The sequence below is a fragment of the Misgurnus anguillicaudatus genome, chromosome 1 (assembly GCF_027580225.2).
Source record: "Misgurnus anguillicaudatus chromosome 1, ASM2758022v2, whole genome shotgun sequence".
Lineage (NCBI taxonomy): Eukaryota > Metazoa > Chordata > Actinopteri > Cypriniformes > Cobitidae > Misgurnus > Misgurnus anguillicaudatus.
The window spans coordinates 26290610-26313285 of record NC_073337.2 but is presented as its reverse complement, the minus strand read 5'-3'; the positions used below and the strand labels follow the sequence as shown (position 1 = coordinate 26313285).

Below are 22676 nucleotides of genomic sequence, written 5' to 3'. Positions count from 1 at the left end.
CGGTGATGCAATCACAAACTATAGCTCCCCTAGTGGCAATGCTGAGAATGCAACAATACACAAAATGTATTTTCGTAGATATAAAAGCGTTTGCATTTACATACATGTGTCTCAATTCTGTCCTTTAATGTAATTACTTTTCTTTCTAGCAGAACGCATTTAGCAATTTGAAAATACACTCACCTAAAGGATTATCAGGAACATTATACTAATACTGTGTTTGACCCCCTTTCGCTGAAAGCATTCTTTAGAAATGTTGGCCCATATTGATAGGATAGCATCTTGCAGTTGATGGAGATTTGTGGGATGCACATCCAGGGCACGAAGCTCCCGTTCCACCACATCCCAAAGACGCTCTATTGGGTTGAGATCTGGTGACTGTGGGGGCCATTTTAGTACAATGAACTCATCGTCATGTTCAAGAAACTAATTTGAAATGTTTCGAGCTTTGTGACATGGTGCATTATCCTGCTGGAAGTAGCCATCAGAGGAAGGGTACGTGGTGGTCATAAAGGGATGGAAATGGTCAGAAACAATGCTCAGGTAGGCCGTGGCATTTAAACGATGCCTAATTGGCACTAAGGGGCCTAAAGTGTGCCAAGAAAACATCCCCCACACCATTACACCACCACCACTAGCCTGCACAGTGGTAAGAAGGCATGATGGATCCATGTTCTCATTCTGTTTAAACCAAATTCTGACTCTTCCATCTGAATGTCTCAACAGAAATCGAGACTCATCAGACCAGGCAACATTTTTCCAGTCTTCAACTGTCCAATTTTGGTGAGCTTGAGCAAATTGTAGCCCCTTTTTCCTATTTGTAGTGAAGATGAGTGGTACCTGGTGGGGTCTTCTGCTGTTTTAGCCCATCCGCGTCAAGGTTGTGCGTGTTGTGGCTTCACAAATGCTTTGCTGCATACCTCGGTTGTAACGAGTGGTTATTTCAGTCAAAGTTGCTCTTCTATCAGCTTAAATCAGTCGGTCCATTCTCCTCTGACCTCTAGCATCAACAAGGCATTTTCGATCACAGGACTGACGCATACTGGATGTTTTTCCCTTTTCACACCATTCTTTGTAAACCCTAGAAATGGTTGTACGTGAAAATCCCAGTAACTGAGCAGATTGTGAAATACTCAGACCGGTCTGTCACCAACAACCATGCCACGCTCAAAATTTCAGAAATCACCTTTCTTTCCCATTCTGACATTCAGTTTGGAGTTCAGGAGATTGTCTTGACCAGGACCACACCCCTAAATGCATTGAAACAAGTGCCATGTGATTGGTTGATTAGATAATTGCATTAATGAGAAATTGAACAGGTGCTCCTAATAATCCTAATACAAAATGTATTTTCGTAGCTAAAAGCGTTTGGATTCACATACGTGCGTCTCAATTCTGTCCTTTAATGTAATTACATTTCTCTCTAGCAGAACGCATTTAGCACCTCAAGTGATGACAGCATGGACATCGTAAATGAGGACCGTGGGCATTAGCAAACAATTAAATTATGCTAATATTCTCACGGCGCAGCGCTAGTTCGGTCACAGTACATTAAACGCAGACCGGTTTGTTCCAGACCACAGAGGCACAGAGGGGAAAATGTTAAAATTAGCATGACACTAGCTTCAACAAGGGTAAACAAGGTTTAGAAAAGACATCGGTGAAGGCTTTTAAGAGTATTCCCGGCAGGAGACAGAGGAAGAATGGAAATGTGCAAGAATGTGTGTCTGTTTATGGGATGTGTTGACAAGACAGATTCGCCTTCGCCGCTTCATTGAATCTGTGTTTGATCTGACAGCAGTTTTGTGACCTTCTGTATTATCTCTCAATGTGTCCTGATGGGTCGACATCACATTCAGACGTGTCATTGATGTCTGATGGGTGACTTTGCAGTATGTATCTCTAGTAGCATTTTTCTGTACTTGCAGCTATTGCCCATTACTCTCTCTCTTTCTTTCAAATATGTTGAATAGTTTCTGCTTATTCAGCCTACGCAAGTCTACGACAGTGATGATCTCAGGAGGGATTTTTAACAAACAGACGTTATTTTTTATTCAAGGAAATGTCTGCCATGCGAAGGCTGGAATTGATGATTCAGCAGTAATGCATGCAGTGGATGCATCTTATTTCTTTTCTCAATGTAGCTTGTCAGAACAAATCTCTTATTTGACCGCCAAAGTCACCCGTTGTAAAATGAGTTCATTTGGTGCGGCAATGAATGTAGTGAACCAAATTAGCCAATGATAACTTAAATTCTTCAATGAAGGTTGCTGTGTAGTCTGTTAAATTGAAATCTTTTAGCAAACTAATGTAAAAGATTTTATAACATCAAACAACATGAGATACGCCTCTATTTAAAAGAATTGCGTCAAACTGTTAAAAGCTTTTTAATAATGCACAAGATGGGGTGTCGTTCATCAGCTTTCTCTGGACCTCATTTTGCGGCTCATGTAATTGGCCCTAAAAATGAAGTCCAGTGCTGAATCTGATCATCTGTGAAGCACACGACGGCATTATGCAAATCGCTCTCTCCAGGTATTATAGACCTCATTAATGGAAAAGTTCCTGTCCCTCCATACGTAAAAAAATACATTTCTCTAGCCAAAAATATTTTTTAATATGTGCTAAATATATTGTTTAGAAAAATTAAAGCTTAATAAAATATACATTTGAATTTGAAAAATATATTTAGTTTTAACCTACATGTATGAGAATATATTTCAAAATGTATTTTAGGGGCAACACATACATTTCTAATTTTACAACCCATAAGGCAAAAATATATTTTTCCTGGGCCAAATTATTTAAGTTTGTATTAAATGTATACGTATGTATAAAATATAAATTATAAGTATATTTTTGCAGTTGACAATATATTTAATTTTAACCTTTATAAACTTGTTATGTATGTTTACAGGTTTGTAACATACAAAGTTTTTCTTCCAATGCAATGTGACTATAAATGCTTTAAAAGATATATATTTTTAAATTAGATTTTAAAATATACAAAAATGGCCAAAATTGTAAACATATTTCAAAAATATATTTCAGCACATATATTTTTTGATATTTTTTGTATATTTTAAAGGGGACATTTCACAAGACTTTTTAAAGATGTCAAATAAATTTTTGGTGTCCCCAGAGTCTTTATGTGAAGTTCTAGCTCAAAATACCATATAGATAATTTATTATAACATGTTAAAATTGACACTTTGTAGGTGTGAGCAAAAATGAAATGCAAATGAGTTGATCTCTGCAATAAATGGCAGTGTCGTGGTTGGATGGTGCAGATTAGGGGGCAGTATTATCCCCTTCTGACATCACAAGGGGAGGCAAATTTCAATGACCTCTTTTTAACATGCTTGCAGAAAATGGTTTACCAAAACTAAGTTACTGGGTTGATCTTTTTTACATTTTATAGGTTGATACAAGCACTGGGGACCCAATTATAGCACTTAAACATGAAAAATTTAGGTTTTCATTTAAAATTATATTTGAAAAAAAAAAAATCCCATATGGGTCTGTTTGAGAAGAACTGAAGAATACTGGCTTTTATAAAATAATTTACTCTGGTATTTTAACTTGTGTTATTAATTAGGACATGTTTCATTTGTTACATTAAATTCAAAGCTGAAAAAAGACTTGATACAGCTAGAGCAGAGCCATTACAAAAATCTTTTTTATAAACAAACAGTGTGTATGAGGGGTCGTGCTCACGTTCAGAGCGTGAAAGTGAACATGCATTTGTGTACTAGATGAAATGTTTCATATTTTGTTTTTGTATATTTGCAACAACAGAAACTGTGGACGGCAGGGGACCCAGCATTATTTCAACCCAAAATGCTGGGTTGTTTTAAGCCATTGTCGGGTCAAATATAAACATCATCCCTTTTTGACCCAACACTGGGTTGAAAAAAACAGCATTTTTTAGAAATGATGTTGAAAAAATAAGTAACATATGGCCCAATCATGAAAAAGGTCATGGGTTCGAATCCCAAAGTTTACATGATGATTAAAAGCAAAGTCCCTTTATGGAAGTTACGACACTAGGCGGCCATGTTTGCAATGCAATGTTATTTAATTTATGCAAGACTAAAGTCCTATCCACTTGAATAGGGAAACACAGATTTCTAAAATTGTGTGTTAAAATAACAAGAACACATTTCTGACCAACAATTAAACGTAACATCAATTGTACCATAACTTCTGTTTCTTAGTGTGGGTTCACACCAGACGCGAGTTCAACGATTTGCGCGAGTAGATTACATACAAAGTCAATGCAAAGATGCAATCAGACACGTCCTCGCGTGGGCCGATGCGAATGACACGATATGGGTGGCGCGTTTGCAGCAAAAACACGCGCTTATCGTCTCAAACGAGTTTTCGCCCAAGTTGAAAATATTAAATTCAAGTGAAAAATTAAATCCCGCGAGTAATCTAGAGCGAGTAACGTGATGCCCCGCGTTTGGTGTGTACGTAGCATTAAACCCAAATTGCGCTAAAACACCTTTTTTGGGGCCGTTTCAGCTACTGCACATACGGACTACCGGAACATCCGGGAACTGTAAATTTCGTCACCGCCCCTTTTTGGGGGATAAAAAAGCAGACCTTCCATTGGCTTCCATTCAAAATAGCGGAACAAAGCAACGTTTTTACACAGCCGGCAGGCGTAAATAACTTATGAAATCACTCAGATTAAACATGTTGAGTATTTATCTGTCCATCCTGCCTGCCATAGACCCCGAAAGATACATTAACACATTTAATTTGGTCAATATAAAAACATGTCCCTTTCATTCTCACAGCGTCAAATTTTGTGTAACAACGCCATCCAGTGATTGCTGGAAATATCGCTAAGCCAGTTAGTTGTATGACTGGACGGAAAAGTGCACTCATTACTCTATATATAAAGACATAATAAATAAATACGAAGTTACTGTCAAATATGAAGTAAAATCATTCACTTGCTTCCCTGTTGACTCGATGAGATACGAGTAAATGTCCGGGTAAGACACCTCTGGCCAATAGGGAGCGTTGTTACACAAATTTGACGCTGGGAGAATGAAAGAGACATGCTTCCACATTGACCAAACTAAATATGCCAATGCATCCCTCGCACTCCACGGCAGGCAGGGTGGACAGACAACCACTCAACATGTTCAATCCGAGCGACCTCACAAGTTACCCACGCCCGCCGGCTGTGCACGAAGGTTGCTTTGTTCCGCTATTTTGAATGGAAGCCAATGGAAGGTCTAGTCTGATTTCCCCCAAAAGTGGGCGTGAACCTGTTCAGAGACATTCTATGACGTTGCGCCGGTTGTGCGTATGAGCCCAGGTTGGCAAGCGCCTCACGTAACGGTATGTAGCCCCTCCCCCAGAAAATCACCAGCCTTTGTCGATTCATGATTGGTTTTTTAAGAGGAAGGCGGGACTTTGTCCCCAGAGCGGCCATATTGCGCATTGCATTGTCCCATATTCATAGTACTGTAATAGGAGTGCTCAATCTTGTTCCAATATCTTTGCAATAAGTCACTTTGGATAAAACCATCAGACAAATGCACGAATATAAATGTAAAAAGTGCAGAATACTTTTCATTGGACCGAACCTACGAAGACTGATGATATCAGCACAACGCCCTCATCCTGCGTCAGCCACAAAATTCACTTTCACTGCAATTAAAAAGCCGGTTCATCCACAGCTGGTGTCCGAACCACCGCCTGATCATATATCAACACAATCTAACAGCCATAGCAAACAGCCCCACACACCAACTGCGACAAACAAAACTAAGAAAAAACTAACTTTTCAGCACAATAAGAAAGTTATTGCGAACGCAGCCAGTGATGTGGGCAGCTGATTAACTATTTCTCAAGTCCCAGTGTTTGTTTATCGGTCCTGTTCCAAGTACCAGAAGATAAAGCCCACTACCTTCACACGATATGAAAGTGTGGTTGGGTAATTATCAGCGGCGGAGGAGGAGACGAGCGCCAGTGACGCGGCTTAGCTGAAGGATATGAAATATCTCTCAGGATCTAATTACTGGGTAGCCAGAGGTGTAATTTCCCTCTTTCGCTTGGCGGCTTCAGATAGGAGCAGAGAACGCTGAACTTGTTCTATCCAGGTAAGTGTTATCCTGCTCTGTGATCTCATTCAAATTCATAACCTTCACCTATACAGCCAAAAAATGGGGGGTGTGAACAATGTGCAGGAGGTCGAAATTTATAAATGGATAATTACAGATGTACGGCCTTTCCATCATACAAACGGACTGTTTTGGTTTTATGTTGGTGCGTCGATGCTCAAAATGGCTTTACTAACGCCCTTGCATGCAAACTTGCATGCGTTTAACATAATGTGACATTTACAAAGGTTCATTTCTGAATGCTGTAGGTGGCACTTTGAACCTTTTGTGTTGCAAGAAAGGAAGAGGCAGACACAAAATATAAGCCTGCATGGAGGTTCTGATTCATTTTGATAAATTTTACAGGAAATCAATACCCAAGCCTTTTCTGTTGCCTTCAGCCATTCTGATAAAAAGACAGATTATAAAAAATGAATAAGTAGAACTGCGCGAAAACCACAGGTAGACTACTTTTAAAGGGAAAGTTTACCGCAAAATATTTCATATTATCAATTAAAGGTGCGTTGTGTAACTTATCTCTTGACAGAAAGCCAATATAATATACAGTGAGGAAAATAAGTACTTGAACACGCTGCTATTTTGCAAGTTCTCCCACTTAGAAATCATGGAGGGGTCTGAAATTGTCATCGGCATGTCCACTGTGAGAGACATAATCTAAAAAAATATGATTTTTTAACTATTAATTTGTATGATACAGCTGCAAATAAGCATTGAACACATGAGAACAGTAGCCTTTGTAGCCTTTGCAATTACAGAGTTCAAACGTTTCCTGTAGTTTTTCACCAGGTTTGCACACACTGCAGGAGGGATTTTGGCCCACTCCTCCACACAGATCTTCTCTAGATCAGTCAGGTTTCTGGTCTGTCGCTGAGAAACACGGAGTTTGAGCTCCCTCCAAAGATTCTCTATTGGGGGTTTAGGTCTGGAGACTGGCTAGGCCACGCCAGAACCTTGATATGCTTCTTACAGAGCCCCTCCTTGGTTATCCTGGCTGTGTGCTTCGGGTCATTGTCATGTTGGAAGACCCAGCCTCGACTAATCTACAATGCTCTAACTGAGGGAAGGAGGTTGTTCCCCAAAATCTCCCAATACATGGCACCGTTCATCCTCTCCTTAATACAGTGCAGTCGCCCTGTCCCATGTGCAGAAAAACACCCCCAATGATGCTACCACCCTCATGCTTCACAGTAGGGATGGTGTTCTTGGGATGGTACTCATCATTCTCCTTCCTCCAAACACGTTTAGTGGAATTATGACTAAAAAGTTCTATTTTGGTCTCATCTGACCACATGACTTTCTCCCATGACTCCTCTGGATCATCCAAATGGTCATTGGCAAACTTAAGACGGGCCTGGACATGTGCTGGTTTAAGCAGGGGAACCTTCCGCGCTGTGCATGATTTCAAACCATGACGTCTAAGTGTATTACCAACAGTAACCTTGCAAACGGTGGTCCCAGCTCTTTTCAGGTCATTGACCAGCTCCTCCCGTGTAGTTCTGGGCTGATTTCTCACCTTTCTTAGGATCATTGAGACCCCATGAAGTGAGATCTTGCACGGAGCCCCAGTCCGAGGGAGATTGACCGTCATGTTTAGCTTCTTCCATTTTCTAATTATTACTTCAATATTGGACCTTTTTTCACCAAGCTTGCCCCGTAGCCCTTTCCAGCCTTGTGAAGGTGTACAATTTTAGACAGCTCTTTGGTCTTGGCCATGTTAGTATTTGGATTCTTACTGATTGTATGGGGTGGACAGGTGTCTTTATGCAGCTAACGACCTCAAACAGGTGCATCTAATTTAAGATAATAAATGGAGTGGAGGTGGACACTTTAAAGGCAGTCTAACAGGTCTTTGAGGGTCAGAATTCTAGTGATAGACAGGTGTTCAAATACTTATTTGCAGCTGTATCATACAAATAAACAGTTACAAAAAATCATACATTGTGATTTCTGAATATTTTTCGGATTATGTCTCTCACAGTGGACACGCACCAAATACGCTAAATTTGTAGTCTCAATATAAATATAAGCAATAAGCGCGCTTAACGCTTTATTCGCGCCTGGTGTGAACGCACAATTAAAATGAGCCGTTTTTATGTACATACACCGCCGTCCCTTTCCATGGAAGTCCCTGTCATGTCTCTACTTTAGCCCTAAATGGACAAACAGCTCTACAGAGTGCGTTTTGTCCCTAAGTTGTCTCAGTAGCTTCTCTATGCGTTTCGAAAGGGAGGGGTGAGCTGTGGACTGAGCCATTGGTTGCAATTTACAATCTCACCGCTAGTTGCTGCTAAAAATCTACACAGTGGACCTTTAAAACATCATTTATACAACGATCATCCTCGTATCGTGGTTTCAAACCGTTTGTAATATGACTCTTCATAAAACAATATCCTGTCGTGAATGGGGACTGTCAAATTGTGTGATAGACCCCATTCACTTTCATATGAAAAGCAACTCATACAGGACATGCAAACATCTCCATGATGGTGTCAAACGTACTTGAGCTCTTATAGTCCTTCTTCTTAAGTTTGCGTCTCATCATGGTGCCGCGGGGGCTCGTGGGATACATGGTGCGTGGCAGGGTGTTCATGTTGAGTGAGCTCAGACTGTAAGCGCTCATGGAGGTCGGAGAAAAGGAAGAACCCAGAGCTGTAAGAGAGACAGACACAAAACATTTTAGCAAAATAGAGTTGGCTTTAAGTTCTTAAAATGCTACTTTTTATAACAAAATTCATATAACAAGTATAACAATAACTGAAATATATTAACAAAAAAATCAGTCGAAAACACCCTTGCACTTTAATGTTTTAAAGAAATAGTTCACGGAAAAATGAAAATCCTGTCTTTCTCTAGACAGCCTGATGTTGATCTAAATCTGTATGAGTTTCTTCTGTTGAATGCAAAAGAAAGGTGAGAACACAGTTGACGCTACACTCTCAGAAATAAAGGTACAAAAGTTGTCACTGGGACAGTATCTTTTCAAACAGGTACACCTTTGTACCCCGAAAAGAGCATATTAGTACTTCAAAGGTACATATTGTCAGTTAAAAGATACATATTTATACCTAAATGGTACATATTGGGACCTTTTTTAAAGGCTACTTCCCCAGTGACAGCTTTGTACCTTTATTTTTGACAGTGTACCCACTGACTTTAATAGTAGGTAAAACAAATACTGTGGAAGTCAACTACTATCATTAATCAAAATATCTTTTTTGCATTTATCAGAAGAAATTCATACAGGTTTAGATCAGTAAATGATTTTTGGGTGAACTATTCCTTTAAATGAAATTAAATTTCACAATTTTGCACTTTTAAAAAGTCACCTATAAACCGTGCATCAACAAAAACGTGTTATTTTATGTCATAATGTGTTGTAATTTTTTTAAAACACTTTCTTTCCATGTTTGAAAGTTTACTTATTAAATACTTTTTACATGTAATACTTTATTGCAGCATTTTCAATGTGTACCAAATTACATGTTTACATTGTCTCATATTTTAAGCAGTCTCACAACAGGTGTAAGAAAGAGACCCGTGGTTTGTCACCTTCAGAAGAAACGCACAAAACAGCTCATTAAAACACCGAAGTACATGCCCTCTTGTTTGACATCAAACAGATCGTGTTACCTCTTCATTAAAGCAATAGTCTAAAAATACTTCCAACGCCTAAAAGCCGCTTTTATCACAGAGCAACGGCTAACAACCAAATCAAGTTCATGCTGATCAGATAGAGAGCTTCAAAGCCAATTCTTGAGCGCTTGCTTTAAATCCAATATACACACATATATATATATATATATTATTATATATATAAAGAGTTTGGTTCCAAAACGCGATAAACGCCATTTTTGAAAAAAATGAGTTACTGCCAAAATCAGTATTATATCAGGTCAGTAGTTAAAAGTAAATAATTAATTTTACGCAAAATCCAATACCCGCCGTGATATTCTGTCATCTTTTCTCCCTTTTTTCCCAAAATGCGACAAACGCCACTGATCCTTTTTTACAGAACGCAATAAATCCATTTCTGATATTACAGCGGACCATTCACGCAATGTAAACAAACATGGCGGCGCGCTGAGTACACGGACTCCTAATTTTCCTCATCTACTTTGTACTTCGTGATCAACAAACAAAACAAAATAATACTTTAATAGCATTGCCAAACCTGTGATGGTTTTCTGTGACGGGAAAGAAACGTACGCCATCAACATCTAATAATTTTCGCGAGAGGCACTCGGTTGCTTGTTCTCCAGACAGCATCAAGCTTCTCATGCTAAAACATTGTGTTCTTAATATAACAAAGTAAGTGTTTTGGTTAATGCCATTAATGTTTATTTTTTAATCATTGTATACCACTAGTCAACTAAATAAATATAAAATGGTAAAGATGAATGCACATTTATACATTGATTTAATAGATTTATAGCATTTTGAAATAAAAAACTGTCATGGATTTATTGCATTTTGTGGAAAAAAGAATTCGTTTTTATAATAAATCTTTGAAAATCAAGTTATGGATTTGAATTTTTTATGTTTTTATAACCTAAAGATGCTATGTGAAAGTTTGTAACAGAAAATAGTGGTTTTCATCTTGTCACTTTCTTGGTATAGAAAACACGTTTTTACCGAAATTTGTCAAAATGGATTTATTGCGTTTTGGAACCAAACTCTTCATATATATATATACAGTGAATGTCTTACTAAAATTAAAATACTTTCGTTTTCTTTGCGACAAATTAGTCAGCGTGAACATCATCAACACAAATGCCATGCTCTGGAAATGTGAGTAGCATCTGCCTGCAAAACCAGAGGCTGCATTTTCGGAACCGCAGTCCCAGGACCACAATTCTAGGACCCTAGGTTTCTGTGTGAGTATTGAATGTAAATCAACTTTTATTGGTTTAACATTAAAAACATTAACAATTGTAAAAATGTAATTGAAAAATAAGGTAGCCAAAATTATCATAGGTTGCTACACTGCAAAAAATAATTTTCAAGAAAAAAATGTTCCGAGTATTTTTGTCTTGTTTTCAGTAAAAATATCAAAAATTCTTAAATTAAGATGCTTTTTCTTGATGAGCAAAACGACCCAAGAAAATAAGTCTAGATTTTAGACCAAAAATATAAAATTTAAGTGATTTTGTGCATAAAACAAGCAAATAATTCTGCCAATGGGGTAAGCAAAATAATCTTGAACATTTTTCTTAAACACTAAATTCAAGAATAATTCAAGAAAAATTAGCTTCCCCCTTTGGCAGATTTTTTTGCTTGTTTTATGCATAAAATCACTTAAATTTGATATTTTTGGTCTATAAACTAGACTTATTTTCTTGGGTCGTTTTGCTCATCAAGAAAAAGCATCTTAATTGAAGAATTTTTAGATATTTTTACTGAAAACAAGACAAAAATACTAAGAATTTTTTTTCTTGAAAGTCATTTTTTGCAGTGTAGCCATTATGAATTGTTAGCATATTAGTTTAACGAAACTAGCATAACTGGCAAGCTTGTGTTGACTTAGTGACTTAGATGGTATGATTATTGACTCTTTCCCCGCCCTTGACAAGTTAACTCGTCAATTGAAAAAAACGCTTCCCTGCCAATGACGAGCTTAACCGTCAATCCAAATTTCCGCTATTACCTACAGGTGGCGCTCTTACCCTACTTACAAAACCCATGAGTAACCCCTTAGGGCAAATAGTTCAAAGCAGGTGGATAATATTGTAAAATGTAGAGAGCGCTAGCTGAAAAGATCAATAAAGTGCTGCAGGGATGACGCATTTTTGTAGGTCAACCTGGAAGCTAGCAGTACACTGGTTCTCTCGCAAAAAGCCAATTAATTATTGCAAAAAATAAGATCTGTGTGTAAATTAATTGGCTTTTTTTGCAAGAGAACCAGTGTCCTGCTAGCTTCTAAGTTAGCCTTCAAAAATATGCCATCCCTGCGGCACTCTATATAGGCCTGACAGCTGGAATTGATAGTAACAAATGCATATAATCTCGCATCGTAAGTAGAAATGATGAGCAATTTTGTGTATGACAAGCTTGTTAGCAACACACCATCTCATCTCATGTTATCAGCCAATTAGAGAACAGGGTCACAGCGATGTAGCCCCTTTGGTAAAGCAGCACAAAGGTCATGTGTTCGAATCCAAGAGTGCGCTAAATGCATATTCGTATGTTAATTACAATTGGCAACATGTCCCACAATACACTTGGGGTTATGACTGCAGCAAGAAACGATCAGGTGGTCACATGACTGGAATATCAATAGCCAAATGTCACATTCTTAACAAGTATTGTGTTTCATATCACCGTCTCCAAATGGCTGAACGGCTCAATGCATTTCTGACTTTCTACTCCATCTTTGCTCTTTGCCTTAATGCGCTCAGCAACGCCTACAGTTGGGGAATAAAAGCCAAATCTAAAACAAGAAAACAAGAAAGAGAAAATAAGCCTTAGACGCTCAGAAAAAGAGCCTGAAAACAATTTAGTTCTGCTCTGTCAGAAGAAATCAAATATAATACAATAAAAAAGACAAAAGGCAAAACAAAACAGTTTTATAAAATATAGCAGAAACGAGACGCTCGAACGACCGCTCAGAGCCACTAAGTGCCGCCCATTTTTTGACAGATGTAGACATCAATCTTTATTAAGATAACTTGGGAAACAATTTCCTGTGGAGGGATTCCTCGCTACGCCAACGGTCAAAAAAAAAAGTTTGCTATTAAACAGCGACTGTGATGATCGATTATGCTACGGTAATGATGCAGTCACGTCACAAACCGAGAGCCATAAAACAAATAAATCTGTTTAGAGATGATATTAAAGAGACACAACGAGGGACACAATACGACGAGGATGATTAAGGATAAAGGAAGGAAGGAGGGAGCATTACGGGGGTTGTTCGGAGAGGTTTTCTGCTTGGCCTGGCTGCGGGACTGGTCGGGGTGGTAGGTGTTATAGTGCTGGTAGGGGAGGAAGTTGCTGTTGTTGTTGGTTCCGGATTCCCAGGGTAGCGGCCGATTACTCCTCTGCACCTTGACTGAACACATGGAGAGCAAAGAGAGAGAAGACGGGTGTGAAACATACAACATCACACATGTACAGTTTAACAGCTGCAATAGGATAATACATAGAAGGAGAGAAACTTAAAACAGGGATTTCAGTCATGATTTAAGTTGTTATCTTGGATAAATTGTGAATAGGTATATTTTGAGATCTGGGGCACCATTGACCTTCACAGTATTGTTTTTTCTACAATGGAAGTCGGTGGTGCCCCAAATTTGCTTCAAAATAATTTTATTTGTTTTCATCAGAATGAAGAAATTTAGACAGGTTTGGGACAACCTGAGGTCGAGTAAACAATAACAAAATGTTTATTTTGGGGTGAACTGTCCCTTTAACCAAATTATTCACACTTACACAAAGATTTTGAAAGGGGGGTTGCATTGCTTTAAACCTGATGCTTTAGATCAACCTTTATTGCTTAAAAAAACTGAAATAAATAAAACAAAAAACAGGCACTGCAAAAAATGATTTTCAAGAAAATAATTCTTAGTATTTTTGTTTTGTTTTCAGTAAAAATATCAAAAAATTTAGATAAAACAAAATCTTAAATTAAGATGCTTTTTCTTGATGAGCAAAACGACCCAAGAAAATAAGTCTAGTTTTTAGACCAAAAATATCAAATTTAAGTGATTTTCTGCATAAAACAAGCAAAAAAAATCTGCCAATGGGGTAAACAAAAAAATCATGAAATTTTTTTTTAAACATTAAATTCAAGAAAAATTGCTTACCTCATTGGCAGATTTGTTTGCTTGTTTTTATGCACAAAATCACATATATATATTTTTGGTCTAAAAACTACACTGCAAAAAATGACTTTCTTATTTAGTATTTTTGTCTTGTTTTCAGTAGAAATATAAAAAAAATTCTTAAATCAACAAGTATTTTCTTGATGAGCAAAACGACCCAAGAAAAAAAGTCTAGTTTTTATACCAAAAATAATACAATTTAAGTGATTTTCTGCATAAAACAAGCACCAAAAAAATCTGCCAATGGGGTAAGCAAAAAATCTTGAAAAATTTTTTTAAACATTAAATTCAAGACAAATTTAAGGAAAAATTGCTTACCTCATTGGCAGATTTGTTTGCTTGTTTTTATGCACAAAATCTCTTATATATATTTTTGGTCTAAAAACTACACTGCAAAAAATGACTTTCTTGTTTAGTATTTTTATCTTGTTTTCAGTAGAAATATAAAAAAAATTCTTAAAGATGTATTTTCTTGATAAGCAAAATGACCTAAGAAAATAATACTAGTTTTTAGACAAAAAATATACAATTTAAGTGAATTTGTGCTTAAAACAAGCAAAAATATCTGCCAATGTGGTGAGAAAATTTTTCTTGAATTAAGTGTTTAAGACAAAAGAAATCTTATTTTACAGTTCTTTTTCTCACCCCATTGGCAGATAATTTTGCTTGTTTTAAGGAAAATTTCACTTAAATTGTATATTATTTGTCTTAAAACTAGACTTATTTACTAAGGTCATTTTGCTCATCAAGAAAAAGCATCTTAATTTAAGAATTTTTAGATATTTTTACTGAAAACAAGACAAAAATACTAAGAAACTTTTTTCTTGAAAATATTTTTTTTTGCAGTGTGCCAAGCAAAAAAACAAAACAATGCCGCATGACGAAGACGCATCTGTGAGCAACATCACAACATTTTCTGAGAAATCAGTTTGTAGCCGGCAAACATCTGCCTCTTTTCACGGACTCTTTCGCATCTTGCAGGATTCACGCGAGTTGACAACACGCAAGACAAGCGTTCATTCGCTTTTGTTAAGTGCTGCAAGGTCTTAAACATCCAGCAGCATCTCTCGTAGACGTCAGAAGACGCGCACCTGCATCCTGAATATTTTCTATTTTTGTTGAGTTAATTTTGGCAGCATGTTCACTGTGACCTTAGCTTTCAAACCAAAAGCACACAGTCTGGATAGAGAGATTACAAAAACAGAAAGAGAGAGAGAGAAGCTGGGGGAAAAGGAGGGGGTCGGTGAAACAGAAGGAGAGAGACATTGATGGGTGAAGGAGGCATGTGTTTTTGTGTAAGCGGATCTAACATCATGATAGCAGCACAGATCAGCGCGCGCCTGAGAGATTGAGGAATCCTTTCAGGCTAAAGATAATCAAGCTTGGACAGATGAGAACCATTACTTGTTACGTGTGTGTGCGCGCGTGTGCATGCATGCGTGCGTGTGTGTGGTAGAAACCCCAATAATTGTTTATAATAAAAGAGATGGTTCACATAAATGCCCGATACATTTCTTTGCCGGGTTTTATCCAATATAACATGCTCTATTGTGGCTTTTCATAGATTACTATAATAACAAATAATGTTTTGGCTGTTTACATGATTATCTACAATTGTAAATTGCTGAACTAGGCCTTTCAATAAGGACCCAACAAGGGCTGGCTGACACACTTTGCACTCCAGTAAATATTAGGGATAAAGGCAGGGTGCATAATCTCTGAAAGCCAATGTTGACATTTGAAATCACCTAAACAAATACACCCCTAACCCAATAGAATCTGGACCTTGTTTTGATAGACCTGCCCCACACATACGTAATGCAGGCAACGATGTCGGTTAGTATACATGCACCTTACTGTTGATTGGCTACAAGTATGTTTTGGTACTCGGCCCGACTCCCTTTTCCAAAGTGTTTTTCAAAAATCATGCACTCCACCTTTAAATAGGTTAGGGTTAAATAGGGTTAATTTTTAAAGAGTTATTTTTTGTATAGGCCAGTTCATTTACAAAATCCAAAAATTCTGCCATTTTTTTTAAATACATTTTACATCCACCAAATACACTGAATGCATGCGGAGAGTAGTGGGGCATGTTGTCACAATGAGTATGCCGATACGACTAGCTTTCAATACTGCAAAAATGACTTTCTTACTTAGTATTTTTGTCTTGTTTTCAGTACAAATATCTAAAAGTTATTAAATTAAGATGCATTTTCTTAAGAGGCAAAATGACCTAAGAAAATAAGTCTAATTTATAGACAAAAAACAAACACAATTTAAGTGAATGTGTGTTTAAAACAAGCTAAAAAATCAGCAAATGGGGTAAGAAATTAGATGGTACCAAATAAGGGTATATCCGTACCTCAGAGGTACATATCGGTCCCAAATGGTGCCTATTAGTACCTCAGAGGTACATGTCATTGCATATTACTATCTCAGAGGTACATATCGGTACCAAATTAGTGTATATTAGTACCTCAGAGGTACATATCGGTAACCAATTAGTGTATTTTAGTATCTCAAAGGTACATATCAGTACCAAATTAGTGCATATTACTACCTCAGAGTTAAAAATTGGTACCAAATGGTGCATATTAGCACCTCAGAAGTAAATGTTATTGCATATTACCATCTCAGAGGTACATATCGGTACCAAATTAGTGTATATTAGTACCTCAGAGGTACATATCTGTAACAAATTAGTGTATTTTAGTATCTCAAAGGTACATATCAGTACCAAATTAGTGCATATTACTACCTCAAAGTTACATATTGGTACCAAATGATGCATATTAGCACCTCAGAGGTACATATCGGTACCAAATTAGTGCATATTAGAACCTTAATGGTACATATCGGTACCAAATGGTGCATATTAGTACCTCAGAGGTACATATCATTGAATATTAGTATCTCAGAGGTACATTTCGGTACCAAATTTGTGTATATTAGCACCTCAGAGGTACATGTCATTGAATATTACTATCTCAGAGGTACATATCGGTACCAAATTAATGTATATTAGTACCTCAGAGGTACATATCGGTACCAAATTAGTGCATATTAGAACCTTAATGGTACATATCGGTACCAAATGGTGCATATTAGTACCTCAGAGGTACATACGGTACCAAATGGTGCATATTAGTACCTCAGAGGTACATGTCATTGAATATTAGTATCTCAGAGGTACATTTCGGTACCAAATTTGTGTATATTAGCACCTCAGAGGTACATGTCATTGAATATTACTATCTCAGAGGTACATATCGGTACCAAATTAATGTATATTAGTACCTCAGAGGTACATATCGGTACCAAATGGTGCATATTAGTACCTCAGAAGTACATGTCATTGAATATTAGTATCTCAGAGGTACATATCGATATCAAATTGTTGTATATTAGTACCTCAGAGGTACACATCGGTACAAAATTGTCATTGGTACCTCAGAGGTACATGTCATTGCATATTAGTATCTCTGAGGTACATATCGGTACCAAATTAGTGTATATTAGTACCACATGTGGGACACATTGGCACCAAAGAGTGCATATCAGAACCTCAAAGGTAGAAATTGGTACCAAAGAGTGCATTTTAGCCATTGGCAGATTTTTTTGCTTGTTTTAAGCACAAATTCAATTAAATTATATAATTTTTGTCTAAAAACTAGACTTATTTTCTAAGGTAATTTTGCTTATCAAGAAAATACATGTTGATTAATTTTTTTAGATATTTGTACTGAAAACAAGACAAAAATACTTAGAAAAAAAGTCTTGTTTTTGCAGTAAAAATAATTACATCCTTTTAAAGCTTGTTTGTAATTGAAACAGAATAAGGTTATGACCTCAAAAACAAAACAAACTGAAAACATATATGTGCTCCGGTACAGCTCATTGGTAGACCACTGTGTTAGCAGCAGAAAAGGTCATGGGTTCGAACCCAGGTGTCACACATACAAAAAATAAATTCCTTGTAATGCACCGTAAGTCACTTTGGATCAAGTTTCCCAGATGCATAAAATGTAAATATAATATTCATTGAGCTAGGTGAGTACAAGTATATAAAAACAAGATGACAAATGATACAAGCATATGGAAACTCAAGGTACTTTTGAGGACTTTCCACACAAAGTAGCCCACAAACCGATGTTGACAAGTCTGCAGTGCTGGTGTGCAAGTTTGGTGTGTATGTATAATGCATATGCTTGGTGTCAGATGTTCGTCTGTCATTCAGAACCATATTAGTATTGAGAGCGCTTCACTGCGCTAAATCTGCTCGAGATAAAGGGATCGAGTATGCACAAAACGGCATAGTAATGGCAGAAGCAGACGCATACGGATGGTATGAATGTCCTCCTGTGAATGCGTTCAGCCAGAGTGCTTAACTCAATTTCCTTTTTTAAGAGCCAATCAGGACACCTCCTACCAGATGACCTGCAGGTCACTTCATTGTTTTTAATTGGTTCTGAAGGCCCCTACAACAGTTACAGGGAGCATTAGTATGCAGCGCAGGTTCTTGTTTATGTTATCCGGCTTAGACTTTAGTCCACATTCTTATTAGGTACATGGCTAAAAGGTTGCACAGGCGCTGACCTTGTGGAAATTCTGCTGAATAGTTCATATTTGTCATTAAGGTTTTCCATCCACCAACTGTCTAGAGTTATGGGGCACGCTGGATGTGTTTGAGACCTTTGACACATTTGGTTGATTTTAACAGCTCAGCAGCAAAGACTAATAATACGTTAATCAGATTTGATTTTACATGTAAAAGGAGTACATGACTGTGCATTTGTCAATGCCACAATACCCGGCTGATGTGGATACCTGTCAGCCTTTGCTATGCACCAGCATCTTACTTCTGATGGTGTGGGTGCTTTCTTATAGTCCTGAAATGTCAACTTTCAAGTCTCCATGATGTGGCTCCAGTCCCTTTCAATGCAAGTGTGTGAGATTTTAACCAGGGGTGTGACTGGATGAGTGTGACTGAAGAGTGAGTTTATATTTGTGACACTGTGTGTGAGATCCAGGCTAAAGTCTAAACATCATGAGATTAGGAACATTAAACTTTGATCACACTCTTTGTCACATAGTCCCAATGTGTACCTTTGAGGTACTAATAAGCACTCTCTAGTACCGATATGTACCTCTGAGGTACTAATATACCCTCTTTGGTGCCAATTTGTACCTCTGAGGTACTAATATGCACTCTTTGGTACCGATATGTACCCTTGAGGTTCTAATATGCACTCTTTGGTACCAATATCAACCTCTGAGGTACTAATATGCACTCACTGGTACCGATATGTTTCCCTGTAGGTTCTAATATGCACTCTTTGGTATCAATGTGTACCTCTGAGGTACTAATATGCACTAATTTCATACTGATATATAGTTGTCAGGTACTAATATGCACTAATTTGGTACGGATACGTACCTTTGAGGTACAATATGCACTCTCTGGTACCAATATCTACCTCTGAGTTCCTAATATGCACTCTTGGGTACCAATTTGTACTTCTGATGTACTGATATGCATTCCTTGGTACTGATATGTACCCCTGAGGTACTAATATGCACTCTTTGGTACCGATATGTACCCCTGAGGTACAGATATGCACCCATTGGTACCGATATGTACCCCTGAGGTACTAATATGCACCCATTGGTTACGATATGTACCCATGAGTTACTAATATGCACTCTTTAGTACCGATATGTACCTCTGAGGTACTAATATGCACTCTTTGGTACCAATTTGTACCTCTAAGGTACTTATATGCACTCTCTGGTAGCAATTTGTAACTTTGATGAACTGATATGCACTCTTTGGTACTGATATGTACCTCTGAGGTACTAATATGCACTCTTTGATACCAATTTGTACCACTGAGGTACTAATATGCACTCTTTGGTACCGATATGTTTCTCTGAGGTAATAATATGCACTAATTTGGTACTGATATGTACCTCTGAGATACTAATATACACTCTTTGGTACCAATAAGTACCTCTGATGTACTAATATGCACTCTTTGGTACCGATAAGTACCTCTAAGGTACTTATATGCACCTTTTGGTACCGATTTATACCTCTAATGTACTAATATGCACTCTTTGGTACCGATAAGTACCTCTAAGGTACTTATATGCACCTTTTGGTACCGATTTATACCTCTAATGTACTAATATGCACTCTTTGGTACCGATTTGTACCACTGAGGTTCTGATATGCACTCTCTGGTACCGATATGTACCTCTGAGTTCCTAATATGCACTCTTTGGTACCAATTTGTAACTCTGATGTACTGATATGGACTCTTTGGTACTAATATGCATCTCTGAGGTACTAATATGCACTCTTTGATACCGATATGTACCCCTGAGGTACTGATATTCGCTCTTTGGTACCGATATGTTCCTCTGCGGTAATAATATGCACTAATTTGGTACTGATATGTACCTCTGAGATACTAATATACACTCTTTGGTACCAATAAGTACCTCTGATGTACTAATATGCACTTTTTGGTACAGATATGTACCTCTGAGGTGCTGATATGCACTCTTTGTTAGAGGTATGCACTCTTTGGTACCGATATGTACCTCTGATGTACTAATATGCAATGACATGTACCTCTGAGGTACTTATACGCACCATTTGGTACCAATATGTTCCTCTGATGTACTAATATGCACTAATTAACAGTCAACAACAACAGTTAAAATTACGCATTGACTAGCAGTCGCTAGACACTGGTCTAATTTGCCCTTTCATTTTAAATTATATTTATTAACATTTGGAAGATGATTTTATTCAATTTGACTTACAGTTCAGTGCGTTCAAGGTCTAGATTTTATCAGTATGCGTGTTCCCTGGGATCGAACCTAAACACTTTTTATTGTCATCGCAATGCTCATCAGGTAAAACTAATCCGTCAAATCATTTTAAAAGACCACAAACCACACAAGGCATGTCCGTAGCTCAAATGGTGCAGGATGAAATAAACACATAAGTTTGCTATAATCCCTTAACCCTGAATGTAAGTATTTGTAACAGCGATGCTTAACTGAGCTTCCCCATCCTGCAATATTTCCTGTTGGCTTTTATAGCATCCCACTGTGCTATCTGACTGCATTCAGAGAGCAAGATGTCTTGAGAGGACATTACCAGACCTCAGAGCTACACATCATAAATACAACCCTTAGCCTTAGTATTCCCTTCTATCCTTTTTTTACTCAGAAATAAAAGACACAGGGATTCCACTGTAAATTCAGGCCCCGGATGACAGACGATACAGAAAATCGTTGGACTACTCCATGCCTTTCTTTCAAACTCCGTAACAGCCCGGCTTTCCACATCTGTGCCGTATAAATCCAACCCTATCTGGAAGTACAGCGGCGTTGGAGCCTTTGTTCCTCGTGTTGAGTGTCCCGATAAAACATGACAGGGAAACACTGGATGTCTACGTCCCTTTCTAAGAGAATCATCGTTCCTATAAACTTTTGCTGCCAGCCCTTGTTATCATAGCATGTGGTGCAGCTTAATAAAGACCTGTTAGGTGATAAGAAGGAGCTTTTGAATAACATGTTACCCCTCACATGGCGAGACACAAAACATTGTGCTTCGTCCTTGAACGGTCCTGACTGCAGTAAAGATATCGCAGTGGGAGAGATGCTAAAATTGCTTAAAAAGATAACCACCCAGTGGACAGGACGCAGCTGGCCTTGCACTCGCATATCAAACCGTGTGATAAGACAACATTGTATGTGAAAACTACAGGGTTGATTTCGAAGACAAGCGGGAATTATGTTAATTATGCTTTCAACATCACATTCAATATTGACTAATTTGTTTAGGGAATGTTTCCACTGTCTTGGGGTCTGATGTGTTACTCTGAAGTTGCAGGAAGCACAATGTTTATATCATGTGACGTTTTGACGTATGTGTTTCCAACGTTTGAACTATGGATGCACTGATATAAAATTAAGACTTATTAAGACCAATAATATTGGACCCACTCACTTTTTCTCTAATTTATGTACACCTGTCAGATCGCCGTCAGTGAAATCCACTCCACTTGATGAATGCCCTAATAAATTAAACTCCGTTTCTCATTTCAGCTACAGCCTTGATTTCTACGCTGCTGCTTCCTCAAATACATTTCACTTGGCTTATTCTGAGTCCATATAATTTAAACTCCATTTTGTATTTGCCCCCATGTACTCCCACGACACGCCAAGGTAAGCGTTTAGGCTATAAAAGAAATTGTTTAATTAAAAGGCACCAAAATACAAGGAAATGTTTTGTTATCCCCATTTGAGCGCTGTCTGAAGCCTTGACATGCAGATTTCTTGGCACTGGCTTTACTGTTGTTGATATGTGCAATCACACACACACACACACACACACACTAAGGTAGCGTGCACACCAAAGCATTTACGCCGGCGGATGTTTTCAATGGAAGCTCGGTGCTTTTCTAAAAAAGCCAGCAGCTGGAGGGTTTTGTCTGTGCTGAACGCCGGCACTCTTTGTTTTTCTGTGCCAAGAGTTGAACATTCTTCATGCCACTTCTTACTCAGCCATCCAATCACAGTGGAGAAGGGGCGGGACAAATATCACAACAACCAACCAGCACATCATTCAACGACTGATAAGCAAATCAGAAGTATCACAGCAACTAAAGCACATAGCTGAAAAAAGCTAGCAAGC

General features: G+C 37.8%; 1 protein-coding gene across 12 annotated transcripts in view; it reads right to left on the bottom strand.

Annotated features, from left to right (window-relative positions):
- Positions 1 to 22676, bottom strand: part of grip1 (glutamate receptor interacting protein 1) — a 375594-nt gene that overhangs the window by 57268 nt on the left and 295650 nt on the right. For all 12 annotated transcript variants that reach the window (XM_055191373.2, XM_055191376.2, XM_055191372.2 and 9 more), the window contains 2 exons: positions 13045 to 13191; positions 8643 to 8792 (listed from right to left, as the gene is read on the bottom strand). In XM_055191373.2, coding sequence (XP_055047348.2) covers positions 8643 to 8792; positions 13045 to 13191 — 297 coding nt within the window. The remainder of the gene's footprint in view (positions 1 to 8642; positions 8793 to 13044; positions 13192 to 22676) is intronic.